The sequence below is a fragment of the Macaca mulatta genome, chromosome 5 (genome assembly GCF_049350105.2).
Source record: "Macaca mulatta isolate MMU2019108-1 chromosome 5, T2T-MMU8v2.0, whole genome shotgun sequence".
In the NCBI taxonomy this organism is placed as follows: Eukaryota; Metazoa; Chordata; class Mammalia; order Primates; family Cercopithecidae; genus Macaca; species Macaca mulatta.
This window is the reverse complement of record NC_133410.1, coordinates 178439391-178454435: the sequence shown is the minus strand read 5'-3', so window position 1 is coordinate 178454435 and position 15045 is coordinate 178439391. Positions and strand designations below refer to the sequence as shown.

The 15045-nt window shown below is 40.2% G+C and overlaps 1 protein-coding gene across 5 annotated transcripts in view; it reads left to right on the top strand.

The window, feature by feature from the left end:
* MFAP3L (microfibril associated protein 3 like) overlaps positions 1-6716 on the top strand; it is a 41150-nt gene extending 34434 nt beyond the window's left edge. For 4 of the 5 annotated variants that reach the window (XM_078001488.1, XM_078001489.1, XM_028847969.2 and 1 more), the window contains one exon: positions 1016-6716. In XM_078001488.1, the coding sequence (XP_077857614.1) occupies positions 1016-1947 (932 nt within the window). In that variant the 3' untranslated portion in view covers positions 1948-6716. 5 annotated transcript variants of the gene reach the window in all.
* The last annotated feature ends 8329 nt before the right edge of the window (positions 6717-15045 follow it).

The window sequence follows — 15045 nt, the reverse complement described above, 5'->3', positions numbered from 1 at the left end:
TTTATGGAGAAATATCTGCCTGTTCCTTAGAACTCCCCAAAAACCTAACTGGGATCTTCATTTGCTCTATGGGACAGTCCAGGGTGGTAGCAGGGTTTCAGAAGGGCTCAGACCTAACACCCTGAAGCCACACCTAGTATCATGTTTCACAGGGGTCTTTGACCTGCAGGTAGATGAGCAGGCTAAATTCAAACCAAAGTGTTTCACTGGATTCAAAATACCATTCCAGAGGCGATGCTAGATCCTTTCCAGAGAGGGCAGTGGGGATAAGAAAACTCGCATGTATTATCAATATGTGTCCTCCTTCGTGTCAAGCTTATTTTCAACTTGATGGATCTGTAATTTATTTGCAAGGCTAAACCAAATTGATATTAATTCCTATCCAGCCTCTGAATACTCACATTGTTAGCTTGTAACTTTAAATAGTATAGATAATTGCGGAGTCTCAAAATGAATGACACAAATTATGTTTTCATTAACTGAGATCATACAAGGATTACTTCAGTCTTAAATTAGAGAAACTCAGGTAAATAATTTAATTGCATTAACCTCCCCAGTGAACATATATTCAATAGAGGCATGCTTACTGGCAGGTTAGAGAATCAGTTGCTTTTAAAGTTAAGGAACTCTTCAATAAGAGCACAGCATTTTCCAGATTATTTCTCTCATTTTTCACTAGGATGTAGAGTTAGACAATATGGTTTGGTAGTTAAGAGTGCAGCCTCTGGAACTCGAGTTCATCTTCCAGTTCTACGGCTTCCAAGCTGGTGCCCTTGGGAATGTTGTCTAACCTGACTGTGCCTCAGTTTTCTCATCCTGTAAAACAAAGGCAGTGTCAGGGGCCACCTTGCAGAGTTATTGTGAGGATTCAATGAGCTGATGCATGTCACCGCCTGCCACATAGTAAGCACGTGAAGTAGATGTTCACAGTAGTAGATATTCTTAGAAACGTATCAGTTTGTAGTCATGGGAGCTCTGTGTCCTTAGTTGAATTTTCTTCTCTCCCTTCCGACAGGAAAATGGCAAATGCACGACAGCGGCCTTCTGAACATCACCAAGGTATCCTTCTCAGACCGAGGTAAATACACGTGCGTGGCTTCTAACATCTACGGCACTGTGAACAACACAGTGACCTTGCGCGTCATCTTCACCTCTGGAGACATGGGTGTCTACTACATGGTCGTGTGCCTGGTGGCCTTCACCATCGTCATGGTCCTCAATATCACCCGCCTGTGCATGATGAGCAGCCACCTAAAGAAGACCGAGAAGGCCATCAATGAGTTCTTTAGGACCGAAGGTGCAGAGAAGCTGCAGAAGGCATTCGAGATCGCCAAGCGCATCCCCATCATCACCTCTGCCAAAACTCTAGAGCTTGCCAAAGTCACCCAGTTCAAAACCATGGAGTTCGCCCGCTACATCGAAGAGCTCGCCAGGAGCGTGCCTCTGCCGCCTCTCATTATGAACTGCAGGACTATCATGGAGGAGATTATGGAGGTGGTTGGGCTGGAGGAGCAGGGGCAGAATTTTGTGAGGCATACTCCAGAGGGCCAGGAGGCTGCAGACAGGGATGAGGTCTACACAATCCCCAACTCTCTGAAGCGGAGCGACTCCCCCGCCGCCGACTCGGACGCCTCATCGCTGCATGAGCAGCCTCAGCAAATTGCCATCAAGGTGTCAGTTCACCCACAGTCCAAAAAAGAGCATGCAGATGACCAAGAGGGTGGACAGTTTGAAGTCAAAGATGTAGAGGAGACAGAACCGTCGGCTGAACATTCCCCTGAAACTGCAGAGCCTTCTACTGATGTCACATCCACCGAGCTAACATCAGAAGAGCCAACACCTGTTGAGGTACCAGATAAGGTACTGCCGCCAGCTTACCTGGAGGCCACAGAGCCAGCAGTGACACACGACAAAAACACCTGCATTATTTACGAAAGCCATGTCTAATACCAACCCCGAAAAGCTATGCATATCAAGAAAATCAGGGGCTGCTCCTTGTAATACAGATGTAGTACGCACTTGCCGCTAAGCCTTACCAGGAGACTCTCATCCCTTAGGTAGGAGTGATGCCACTTTAAAAGGAGAAACACCTGCCTGCAGTGAATGGGACTGGAATTTCCCCAGTAGAAAAGGATGCGAGAAACATCAGGGTGCAGAATTGATATCAGACAGAAGGTGTCTATGTGATAATGAGTTTTAGAGGCTGATCTCTGCCAAATACCTTAATTGGTGATGCCTTCTTGGCAAAGAGTACACCACTGTAAGATATTCTGAGCTCAAGAACCCTGTCCAATGCACCCTGCATTGCTTTTCCTTTTAAAAAGTGTAGGTCTGCTATAATAGCAAATGCACGTACGTGGGTTTTTTGCACTTTCTTCTCAGTTTTGATTACTTTCGCTGTTCCTTTATAATGGGGTCATTGTTATTAATACTAATTGTTCTTTCTGGTTTAGTCCTCATTGCCATTTTTGTCCTCATTTTTCCCTAGAACACGTACCTCAGAGACTTTGGTATCAGTCACCAGTACCAGGGCTGATATCTACAAGTCACATTACATTTGTCATGTTCCAAAGTAGTTATGAGGTTTGTTTTTGGTTTTTTTTTTTTTTCATTCCCCAGGCCTATTTTCATAGATTGCTTTTTTTTGTTTGTTTCCAACGAAGCTGCTGTTGTGAAACTGAGAAAAACTTTGCCCTGGAATAGCACTTTAATAGTTAAAAATGTGTTTACCTGTCTGATTCAGAGAGCCTTTTGGTGAGTTCAGCTGAGATGTAGAGGGAGACTGTAAAAGGTTAAATATACCCACACCACCCACGAAAGTCACTTTTTATGTTGAAGTTACATCATCCTCCAAATAAAGACTGATTCTTTACCTGGAAAATGTATTGCTTCCAAAGACATAGGGTTCAATGTATTCCTGTAGGTTATAGAATATTGGTTGGCTTCCAAACAGGCTTGCAGGGACCAAATGCTGTTGGATGACATATAACAAGGTCCACTTTTTGTGAACTGCATAGCTGACTTGGTTGTCCTTAAAGGGGAGAGCGAAAGGTTAGGGTAATAGCAAAGGGAACTGTGCCATCAAATTTTATGCCAAAATTGTTGAATAATTATTCAGTCCTGCAAGAAAGTGGTTATATGTGAGGTGCATGACCTTATGGAAAGAAGACAAAATTAGTCATCCAAAGGTTGTGCCAATAACCAGCTGCCTGACTTTGGACAAGTCTGGGCCTCAGGTCCCTTATCTGTAGAAGGGACAGATGAGATGAGCTCTGAGCACCATTGGAATGGTCTTGCTGTCTCACAGAACCAAACCGATATTAACATCCTTGCTCCTTTTCACAATCACTTTAAAGTTTTTTGCATTCATCTCTCGGTCCACCTAACATTTTCATGCTGCATTACTTAAATATGTTGGTTTTGAGAAATCGTAGCATTTTAAACAAATTGTGGATCTTCTCCTTCCAAAAAAACCATTAGGACCACATCTTCAATTAAGATTTAATATCAGTGAGAATGAGCAAAGGAGACAGTAACCTTAATACACTCATAGGGGCCTTGGCCACATCAGGTAGTGGGGTTGTGATGTCCAAGATTGCATGGACCACATTGGTGATGAGAGTAGACCCAGATGTTTAGTCCTCACTCTGTCATCATCTGAGGAAGTGACCTTGGACAACTCCCTTCCTCTCTCTGGGGTTTGATCTTTTTCATCTGTAAAATATGCAGGTAGTACTCGAGGGTCTACAGGATCCCTTCTATTTGAAACATTTATAGTTTTGTGGAAAGTTTGCAGTCTTCCAGGATAACCTACCCCCATTGCATGAGACAAGAAAAAATGGGTCCATGAAGTTGGATGCTTTTGCCATCCAAACTTTACAACAAACATTATCTGGCTCTGTAATTGAGGGCAGTGGGCTTGGCTTTAAACCTAGCCTTGATTTGTTTATGTATAGGTAACTGTTATAGAAGGTGATAGGACTAGTTATGGAGTTTGATTAGACATCTCTTGAAAAGTACTGAACTGTTAACTTCTGGTTAGAAGTGCTTTGGGCAGTCACATAAAGACATGAGCAGTGAGAAATCAGGAGAAAGTATGACTCCTGTTCAGGCTCTCGGGACTAGCATCGTATGTTTTTGGGTTGCGGAAAAGTTTTAACGCCACCTCTTAGGATATAAAAATTTTCCAGTTTTCATGGAGGTCCACAAATTATTTACCATGGGTTTAAATGCCCAAAGCGACAAGAGAGGACTTACGTTCATTTTGTGATAATGTATGAATGTTACCCCATTCTATTCCGTTGTCATTCCACCCAAACCCGTGTGCAGGTTTCCACATGGAAGCAACAGGAGAAGGCATCCATTCCACCTAGACCTTGAATAGTGATAATAAGCTAAAAGTGGGCAGATTTTCAGTGGAGCAAGAGCAGAAATACGTGGCCAAAGAATGTTTCCCGATTGGTTTTGCTGCTTTAGACTGCAGTGGGAAGAGCTTATGTAGATTTTCAAAACTTTCTCCCTCTTTAAGGCATCGTAATGCTCTCAGTTTTGATAATAGCTGACATAAAGGGAGGTTGACTTAAAATGGGAATTTCTCCTTCCAAAAATGCTACACTCTTCCTATCCATCCTACAGCTTCTTTATGAAATAAGAGAGGCTCTCCTGCTAGAATATGAAATGCAGAAGACCTCACGACTTTCAGCTGATTTTTCAAATACAAAGTGAACTGTTCAGCTTCATAGTAATTCATGTGAGCGTGACTGAACGTGTGTGCATACACACTCATGCACATTGGACTCATTTGGGCAGTTTTAAAAGCTTGACACTAAATCCAAAGCCTCGTCCTTTGGGTCGTATGTAGTCATTCGTAAAATCAACTTCTGGCTTCTGAGTCATCCTGGTCCTATCTCTAGCAATGTTTTTCTTGAAATCCTGAAAATGATTCAAATATGTGTGTATATTTAATTCACTTAGATGATCTGTAAACTTGGATGGTATTTATTCTAAATGGGGAAAACAATTTTATATGGAAAATCTATGTAATTTATAATGGTTTTGTTTTATATATTATATTTTCATATCTTTAGGGCACATCTACTATCCTCATCTTTTTGTATACCATACTTAGCAAAAAGAAATACTAATACTTGACTAAAATCTCTAGGAACCAAATGGGATACATGTGATATATAACTTATAGAAATCGCTCTAAAAATCTCTGAATGTCTCATCCATCCCAAGCATTACTGTGCTGTGTCATTATGTCCAGAATGATTTGTCTTGGATGCTTATGAGCATTCCTTTTTCACAACTAAGGCTGAAAGACCTGACATCTCACACAATGGGGTTCCGGAATTCCCCTTTCCTCATTTATCTGTTTTTATTGTTTGTTTCATTTTTAATTGCACAAGTCTATGTTGTCTAAACTTTGTTTTGAAGGGCAAGTGTGAGATAACAAGAAAGCAATGTGATAGAAAGACTGAATGAATTTAACCATGGCTATGTAAATTATTTTAATGGACTGGTAAGATGTTTCAAGTCTAATGCTTGGATCTTTATTTACTGGTGATCTAGGATCTGCTCAGCTCTTTAGCACATGAAGAAAATGTCAGGTACAAAGGACATTTGCATGTTTTGAACAGCACACTCTAAGCCCAGTGCAGCCAACACAGATTGACTTGACTGTAGAAACACCAATTCCAGCTGCTGGAAGAAATGGTTTAGAAAGGCAAACCAGATACCTTTTATTCTGCCCTAGGAAATACAGTGTTGATCAGTGCTAAAACTCTTCAGTAGTAGTCACTGTGGTTCTTTTCCTTTCAGTGTTTCATTTGGTACCAAAATGGAGCATTTACCTTATATTTCAGATACTCTGTTTTCTTAGCATTGTTCAGATACTTTCCTTTATTGCTCTTCACATATCCTTTGGCAGTCACTTGAGTAATTCTATAAATGTTTCTATTCTTGGTTTTTAAACCAAGTTATTCGTAGTCTTTAAATACCTACCAAATCTCATCATATTTTCACACCCATATCTTGGGCATCAAGATACTGGTCATTTAAAAAAATCCTTTAGTAGATAACACCGTTTATTTTCCCAGTGACATTTTTGGGGTTTCTTCATTGATCAACCAGGTTTGGGTTAAACAAATCAATTGTGGGGGAAAAATCAAATAAAACAATTGCTTATTGTATTTTCTAAAGGACTGAGCATTTATCTTTTATTCAAGAAGATATCATATGAGAATGATAACGATCTTTAACAGATTTTTTGGAGATGGAACTTATAAAGAGGCTAATACTAAGAATACTACAATCAAAATTGAAGCTAGAGAATGTAAAAATAGAAAGTAAATAGTTCTGAGAATATTCTGGCATAAATTATTTTTATTTAGCCAATATATAGCCTCCAAATGTGTATCTCAGACACCATAGAGCTGCTAACAGTGAGAGTCAAGGAAGATGCTTGTACTTAGATTTCGTTTGTTGTATTTCAGTAGTTCTGGATGTCCTTTGTTAAAATTGGAAAATGGAAAAATGCCTCTAGACAGAAATGTCAATCTGGTGATTTTGTGAACTGTAAAATGCTCACTTTTAAAAATAAAGATGTAAACAAATGACTCATACATAAGTTGGTATTACAGTAGCAAAAACAGAAAACCATGTGATCCATCCTGTATTTTGATTGATGCTTTAATAAAAGGTTTGCACAGGTGTGTGGAATGTGTGTTGTGTCCCACCTGAAGGGTGTGTAACTGTGGCTTGACTCATTCTTTCCAGTGGTATAAAACCTGCAGTCTGTTCTTACCCCTACCCTGTGCATCTGCAGCATTTCTTGGGAAAAGAGAAAAATGAAGTAATTTGTATTTAAAACCTGCATAATTTTGTCCCACTACAGAAGCCTAACTCTGTACTGACAAATCTTATAGCAATCGATTTTAATCTATATCAAGAAATAATTTTTAGCACATCACATCGAGCTAGGTTTAGAGAATCCAAGAAAGAAACTCACATCCCTAAAACATTCCACAGGGAGAAGGCATCAGTAGCAGAAATGCCACAAAGCACCTAAACAACACTAAATCCAAGAACATGCTAAGTAGGTTCATTTGACAATCAGTAAACAGCAAAAATGAAATTCCTCTTGGATGAGATGATTTTGTGGAGTGTATATAAGTGAACCAAGAAAGGAGACTACCAAATGGAGAGTGCAACAAAAGAAATGGGTGGCAAATCAGTATTGTGCAGGGCAGACCAAACAGGCAAACCGAATAGCTGAGTGAGTTATCCAATAAACAGTGCTTGTAGCCATCCACAGGTTTGCTCAGGTAAAAAAGGATTTAAGCAGATTTCACTGGCATAAATGGGAAAATTAACAGCGTGTCATCACAAACGAGGAAACAGGAAACTTTTGTCCTAACAGGAAATTCTTGCTGATCCCTATTTTCAAGACCAGAACAAACTGTTAATTTTTTTTTTTCAGGTTTTGGAATGCCGCGTTCTGCGTGGGTCTAAAAGGGATGTATCAGCCAGGCTTAACATTAACAAATGATTTTCAAAGAAGCGTGTAGTCACAGAGTTGGAAAATACATGTGAGGGTATCTGATTTATTTCAAGATTTGTATTATACAAATTTATTCTACAATATCCCTGGCAAGTAGTAGTTCAGCTCTGTCTGAAAATCTCTGAGAAAGGGGGAGCATATGATCTCATGTGTGTTCTGTTGTTAGGTGTTAAGTGCTGAGTCAAAAATCCTAATAGTAGTACCCCACCAGTCCTTGTTGAGACATCTGGAGCTGGAAGCATGAGTTAGTACTGCCACAATAAAATTGTCTTTACTGTCAAGACAAAACTAAAATTATAAATATATATAAAAGATTACAAAAAAAGATTGGGTGCACCTGATACTACTACATTAGCTATGTGCCATGTGGTAAACACCCTTTTGAGTGAATGGTTTCTGCCAACAGGGATGTTAAAGACAAAATCAGTTATACCCCTCACCCCTTGAGATGCAGTAAAGCTACAGCTCCTTAAAGAGTTGTTCAGTAACCAGGGAAGAAAATGAGCGAACCAGCAGATTAATTGCCTCAGTTGATTAGTATATTTTTGAAGGACCATTAGAATTGACTTCCTGAAAGAAGGACAATTTAGATAGATAGATACATAGATAGATAGATAGATAGATAGATAGATAGATAGATAGATAGATAGATAGATAGATAGATAGATAGATGATAGATACAGCTATAGATAAATATGTGTATGAAGTGGCATATTGGCGTATTTTAAAATAGCAATTGAAGTATAGCCGGCACCAATTGCATTTACACTGTTAGATAAAATAAGGACACAAGGGGAAAATAATTTTCCTAAAATATGAAGTAACAAATATTACATAATCTTTAAAAATGAAGGTTGATACAGTAATATGAGTTTTTCAAGAACAAATTTCACGCTACTGATGTATTTTCTACCTCTGGCCCAGTTCATTGAAAGAGGTGAATTGTTTTGGTGAGCCCTTGCAGCTAACTAAACAAAGTGGATTTTCTTGCAATTGATTTGTGTTTTAAAGTTCATTATGGAATAGAAATCCCAGTGAACCATGCAAAAAATCACCTGAGCATAGAAATCCAACATGGGGACTTTTTGCTGTTCAGCATAAATGGTGCACAGCATCTATTTCCCAAAAGTTTTCATGATTTATATGAAGCTGATGTACATTGGCGACCCCTTAAGTGACGAGTGCCTCTGATTTAAGTCAGATTTACTACTGTGTCTGCTGGTGCTGTAGACTTCTGTTTAGACACTTGGTGAGATGGATGAACAAAGTCCCAAAGCCTTACGAGGAGTCATAATTATACAAACCACCAAAGTTTTTACACAAAATGGAAAGAAAAACGTGCGTCTGAAGAAGGTAAAAGTAATCCTGCAACAGCTGCATAGATTCCCTCATAGTTAGCTGGTATTTTCTATTCTCTTTCCTGCTAGCATTACCTCAGCTGTCTGACCAGCAGACCAACTTCTTATGCGTAATGTAAAATACTTGGTTATAGAATAGATTCCAAGAGAAAATTCATCTACTTTGTAGCAGACCTTTTATCAGTTTAACACTGTGTGTGTCTGAAATTATTTAAAACCTTACAAAAACTAGGACCTGGCGTCAAATTTATGGAAGTGTTTTCATCTAATAAGAAATTTGATCTGTGATGATTGTTGAGAAAAGAAAAAAGAAAATGTTTTAAATAATCTGAAAGTGGTAAGACCTCAGAAAATTTAATTGCATAGTCTACATTCTATTTGTAGGGAAAAAATGGCAGTCAATAAGAGGAATCTGTGATTGTTAGATTGTTTAATGTGCAGCATAACTTTCTGTATCAGTTCAGCCTAAATTATTTGTTTTCACAATAATAGTTGAGATGCACTAATGATATTTCTGAACCCTGTCAGATCCTGAAAAAAAAATCCAAATTTGAAAATAACTATTTTAGTAGCATGTTGACTATTTTGTTACCTTATCTCGTTCCATAATGAATTTGAGGTGATTGGATTAAAATATATTCGACTGCCTTTGAATCCTTTGAAATTGGTAATTGCTGTGTTTCATACAAGCTCACAAACTCTCAGTAACTTATTAGTCAAACATTTTACTCCCCATCATTTTGAATCAATGAGAGATTTACAGTATGATTATAAAAGCAGAGCAGGTGGGTGATCTATAAATGTTTCTTTAGGAGATAGATCGCTGGAACAGGGTCACAATGACACTGGAAGGGTTCTCATTCAAAGCCACTGAAATGTCACCATGAAAGGTTTATTTCTTCAGTAGAACATTGTTCTTTTTATGCAAACGCCCTAAACTTATAATCACCATTAGCCCATGTCAGGAATTATTAATTTGTAGTATGAGCTGATTTAATCCTATGACTCTACCTAACAACCCACTGAAATCAGAGAGCCTAGGGGGACCGGGATGTTGGAGAGGGTAGAGAAGAAGAGGGATGCTCACTGCTGCAGGACTTCTGGGAGGGCTGACCTGGCTGGAGGATCTGAACAGAGAGAAAGCATCAGAAACGGGGATCTCTTGGAAGCACAGGACACGAGTTGCCTAAGAGAAGCATGAGAAAACTGAAAAATAACTTCTACTTCATCCTGCTCCCCAGGATCAGCCATGCCCGGATAGCAATGAATTTTTAAAATACAACAAATAATCTGTCTACTTAATGTAAATTAATCCTTACAATCACAGAAAGTTATACTCATTAACCTAATTTCTAGTCAAGATATCCCTTCGGTCTGAATCTTGGTTGTCTCCTCAATGATACAAACCTCAATTCTTAAAAGCATTTTGGTCTAAGCTATCTGGTGTCCTGTTATAAAAATTAACTTGTTGCTGGGTGTGGTGGCTCATGCCTGTAATCCCAGCACTTTGAAGGACGGAGGCAGGAGATTACTTGAGGACAGGAGTTCAAAACCAGCGTGGCCAACATGGTAAAACCCCATCTCTACTAAAAATATAAAAATTAGCCGGAAATCACTTGAACCCAAGAGGCAGAGGTTGCAGTTGAGCTGAGATGGTGCCACTGCACTCCAGCCTAGACAACGGAGCGAGACTCCGTCTCAAAATAAATAAAATAAAAATACAAAAATTAGCCTGGCGTGGTGGTAGGTGCCTGTAATCCCAACTACTTGGGAGGCTGAGGCAGGAGAATCGCTTGAACCCAGGAGGTGGAGGTTGCAGTGAGCTGAGAGCCAAGATCATGCCACTGTACTCCAGCCTGGGTGACAGAGCAAGATTCTGTCTCAAAAAAAAAAAAAAAAAAAAAGTTAACTTGGCAAATCATTTCCAAGAAATTATTCCCTGGGATAGTGGAGGGCTGCTTGTCAGTTAAGTAGCCACATTAAAGCATTCTTCAAATGCTCATTTATTTTGAGAGTGATAAACTAAGATATTTTATTTCCATTAAGCTCAAAAATGTTATTTATACTTGTAGCCTCAATAACATTGCTATACTGTATTTTCCACTCAAAACTCAGGATTCAGCACAAAAATCTAGAGTCCACACTCCAACTATGATGTTTAATTTTATTCAGTAATACCTAACTTTTGTTCTATTTTCTCTGCACATGATGTATTTCAGTTTTGCAAAAGTGTTTATAGTCATTTATCAATAGCAGGATGTAACATTTCCCATCATTTTTTTGGTATCAAAGAGTATTTAGATAAAGCCAGGTAAACCCTTAAGTCTTTGCTTTACCCTCTATAACAATATTCACTCTCCTTCCTCCTTGTCTTACAGGTAGTTCAGCTCAAGTAACAGATAGTTCCATATTCTAAAGAATGAAAAGGTGAAGTAATTTTCCCAAGTCCGTAATAGATTCTGCAGCTACTGGCTATGAGCTCTGTACAAGCGGAGATCAAACCCCTATCTCCACAATGCTTCCCAGGGAATTTAAAGGATTGCTCGCTTCAGTACATTTAATAAAATGAAAACAATATGTCCTCCAGCTAATTAGGATTTGGGGGGACTGGATTTAATGTGTTTATTCATAAGGCCTAGTGAAAGGTTAAAAGTACGTTTTGAAGAAACTCTTTGGACCTAAAACCATGCTTGTCCAGACCCCTTTTCCTGGGATGGTTGCTCTGGTCTGGATGTCTGTGTCCCCCCAGTGCAATAAAAAGGTGGGGCCTTTAGGAGCAGATTAGGGCATGGAGGTGAAGCCCTCATGAATAGGATTAATTCCTTTATGAAAGAGACCCCTTTCCTTTGCCCCTTCTATCATGTGAGAACAAAACAAGAAGTCATCATCTATGACAAAACCGGACCTCACTATGTCAGCCAGCACCTTGATCAGAAATGTACTGCTCACAGTTCCAAGCAACTTACTGCTCACCTTCATCTCAAGGGAGATTGAGAAGGGAGTAGATATAGACATTACTTCTTGAGAAGGGAGAAGATATAGACATTACTGGCATGCCTTGGGCTGGGCAGTCCAAGTCCAGCATTCCAGTCCAAGCCTTGGAACTGTGAGCAATAAATTTCTGTTATTTATAATCCACTCGGGCTATGCTATTACAGCAGCCCAGAGAGACTAAGACAATGGTTTCTCTGGGTAGATTTCCTTTTTCGAGAATAGAATGTAACTTCTCCCCCCCCGCCCCGCCCCCGCCCCGCCATGCCATTTTCTTGTCTTTGTTACTTGGACCTAATATTTGAAAGGGATGTTTAAAAGACTTTTGTCCACTCTAGTTTTGTCATGGCGAGATTATTTTCTACAATTAGAAATCTGCAGTGAATTCAAGAGAAATAAATTGTGACACTGAAATTGCTTTCATGTCATTACATGTCATAGTCTCTCCAAGCACTTGACAGTCACTGGAGGGTCGAGCAGAATAAAACCACATCCTTTCCGCAGTGCAGATATTGTCAGGGACAGTAAATGCACCGCGACTCTAGGTTAACACATTCACTGTCCGTGGTGCCCTCCTGTGTTCTAGGTTTCTTTTCTCTCAAAAGAAACAAAGCAAAATTCTAGTGGAAAACAGAATTGCAGAATCCAGTTTCCAGACCCTGTTCTGCCTTTTCTGCAATCCTCATCAAGCTAGACTGCCTTCAGTAGAAAAGTAACCGGCCAGGTGCGATGGCTCACGCCTGTAATCCCAACACTTTGGGAAACGGAGACGGGCAGACCACTTGAGGTCAGGAGCGTGAGACCAGCCTGCTCAACATGGTGAAACCCTGCTTCTACTAAAAAGACAAAAATTAGTCAGGCGTATTGGTGGGTGCCTGTAATTCCAGCTACTCAAGAGGCTGAGGCGGGAGAATCGCTTGAACCCGTGAGGCGGAGGTTGTTGCAGTGAGCCAAGATCATGCCATCGCACTCCAGCCTGGACAACAGAGCGAGACTTTTCTGAAGAAAGAAAGAGAGAGAGAGAGAGAGAGAGAGAGAGGAAGGAAGGAAACAAAGCCCACAAGTAGCTGATGAGTTTAAGTTTTCCTTTCCTAAATGAGAAGGTGTATATCTTCCCTGATGTGCTTTCAGGCCGCAAACAGGGCAGCGTTGGACATGAATCTCATTGCTGCAAGAAGAGGAAAATACAACTCATTAAGTGAGGGAATTATTTCAAGATTGAGATGGGAGCAGATATAGACATAACTAGCATGATATGCCAATTTAAACACATAGTGACTCCAAAATCTCGAGCCTGTGCATTTTGATATTGATCACATTTTGTTTTACCCAGCCAGTGCCTGTGGGTGTTCATGAGCACGGTTCACACCGGTCATGGAAAGAAGGACTTCTGCAGCTTGCTGCCACTTCATTTATCCAAGAAATTACCATTACCTCTTACTTCCTCAGAGAAGTCCAGTTTCTCCTTGTCTTCTTTTATTGACAGATAATAATTAACACATATTCATGGGGCACCATAGTGATGTTTTAGTACATAAAATGTACAGTGATCAGATCAAGATAACTAGCATATCCATTGTCTCAAACATGTATCATTTCTTTTTTTCTTTTTCTTTTTTCTTTTTTTTTTTTTTTGAGACGTTGTCTCACTCTGTTGCCCAGGCTGGAGTGCAGGGGTGCGATCTCGACTCACTGCAACCTCCGCCCTACGGGTTCAAGCGATTCTCCTGTCTCAGCCTTCCGAGTAGCTGAGATTACAGGCACCCACCACCACGTCCCACTAATTTTTGTATTTTTAGTAGAGACAGGGTTTCGCCATTTTGATCAGGCTGATCTCAAATTCCTGACCTCAGGTGATCCACCCACCTCAGCCTCCCAAAGTACTGGGATTACAGGCGTGAACCACTGCACTTGGCCATCTATCATTTCTTTGTGTTGGGAACATTCAATATCCTCCTTCCAGCTATTTGAAAATATGCAATATAAAATTGCTAACTTTAGTCATCCTACAGTGGTGTAGAACACTGGAACTTATTCCTCCTATTTAACTGTAATTTAGTATCCTTTTATCAAATATCTCCCTCTCTCTCCCTTACCCTTCCTCTTCCTAGCCTCTAGTCTCCTCTGTAGTACTTTTTACTTCTATGAGGTCAGCTCTTTTAGCTTCCACATATGAGTGAGAACACGCCTGTTTACCATACTCTTCCTGGCTTATTTCTCTTAACATAACATGGATGGAACTGGAGAACTACGTTCCTGGTCTTTGGATGCCTCTCTGTCTTGGTCTTGTTATGGGGAAGGCTGGACCAGATCCCTGGCTTTGTCCTCAGCCCCCAGGGAGTAATGAATTCCTTTGTTTTCCTTATGTCTTAAAGTTAGCCAGATGTTCACAGATAGGCCAGTGCTTAAATTTACACAGGCAATTGCTGATATCCTCCAGGAAATATTGGCTTTTACTGGTTCTCATATTTCTGCCACAGTTATCTCTGGTCACCTCCAGACATTCTTGGTCACCATATGCACGCCCTAACACGTATAAAATGTCCAAACATCCGTTTTCAATGCTGAGTTAATTTTTCCACACGTTTTCTAGGGGGCTTTGAAGGATAAGCCTGTGCATCTCCTTAATTCCACCTCTCTTCCCAAACTGCAACCTCCGCCCTACGGGTTCAAGCGATTCTCCTGTCTCAGCCTTCCGAGTAGCTGAGATTACAGGCGCCCACCACCACGTCCCACTAATTTTCGTATTTTTAGTAGAGACAGAGTTTTGCCATGTTGACCAGGCTGATCTCAAACTCCTGACCTCAGGTGATCCACCCACCTCAGCCTCCCAAAGTCCTGGGATTACAGGCGTGAGCCACTGCACCTGGCCATCTATCATTTCTTTGTGTTGGGAACATTCAATATCCTCCTTCCAGCTATTTGAAAATATGTAATATATAATAGCTAACTTCAGTCATTATATATTCAGGCCTAATTTATCTCCACTCACCTGACTCCTTCTTATTGTCCTGATCCCTGGACCTCATAACTCATTTTAACTTTTCCCTTTCCGAGCCTCCACTGACATGCACTCCGCTGCTGTCACCACCATGAGAACCCTGCCTTTGTTCACCTTTGTTCTTCAGGAGA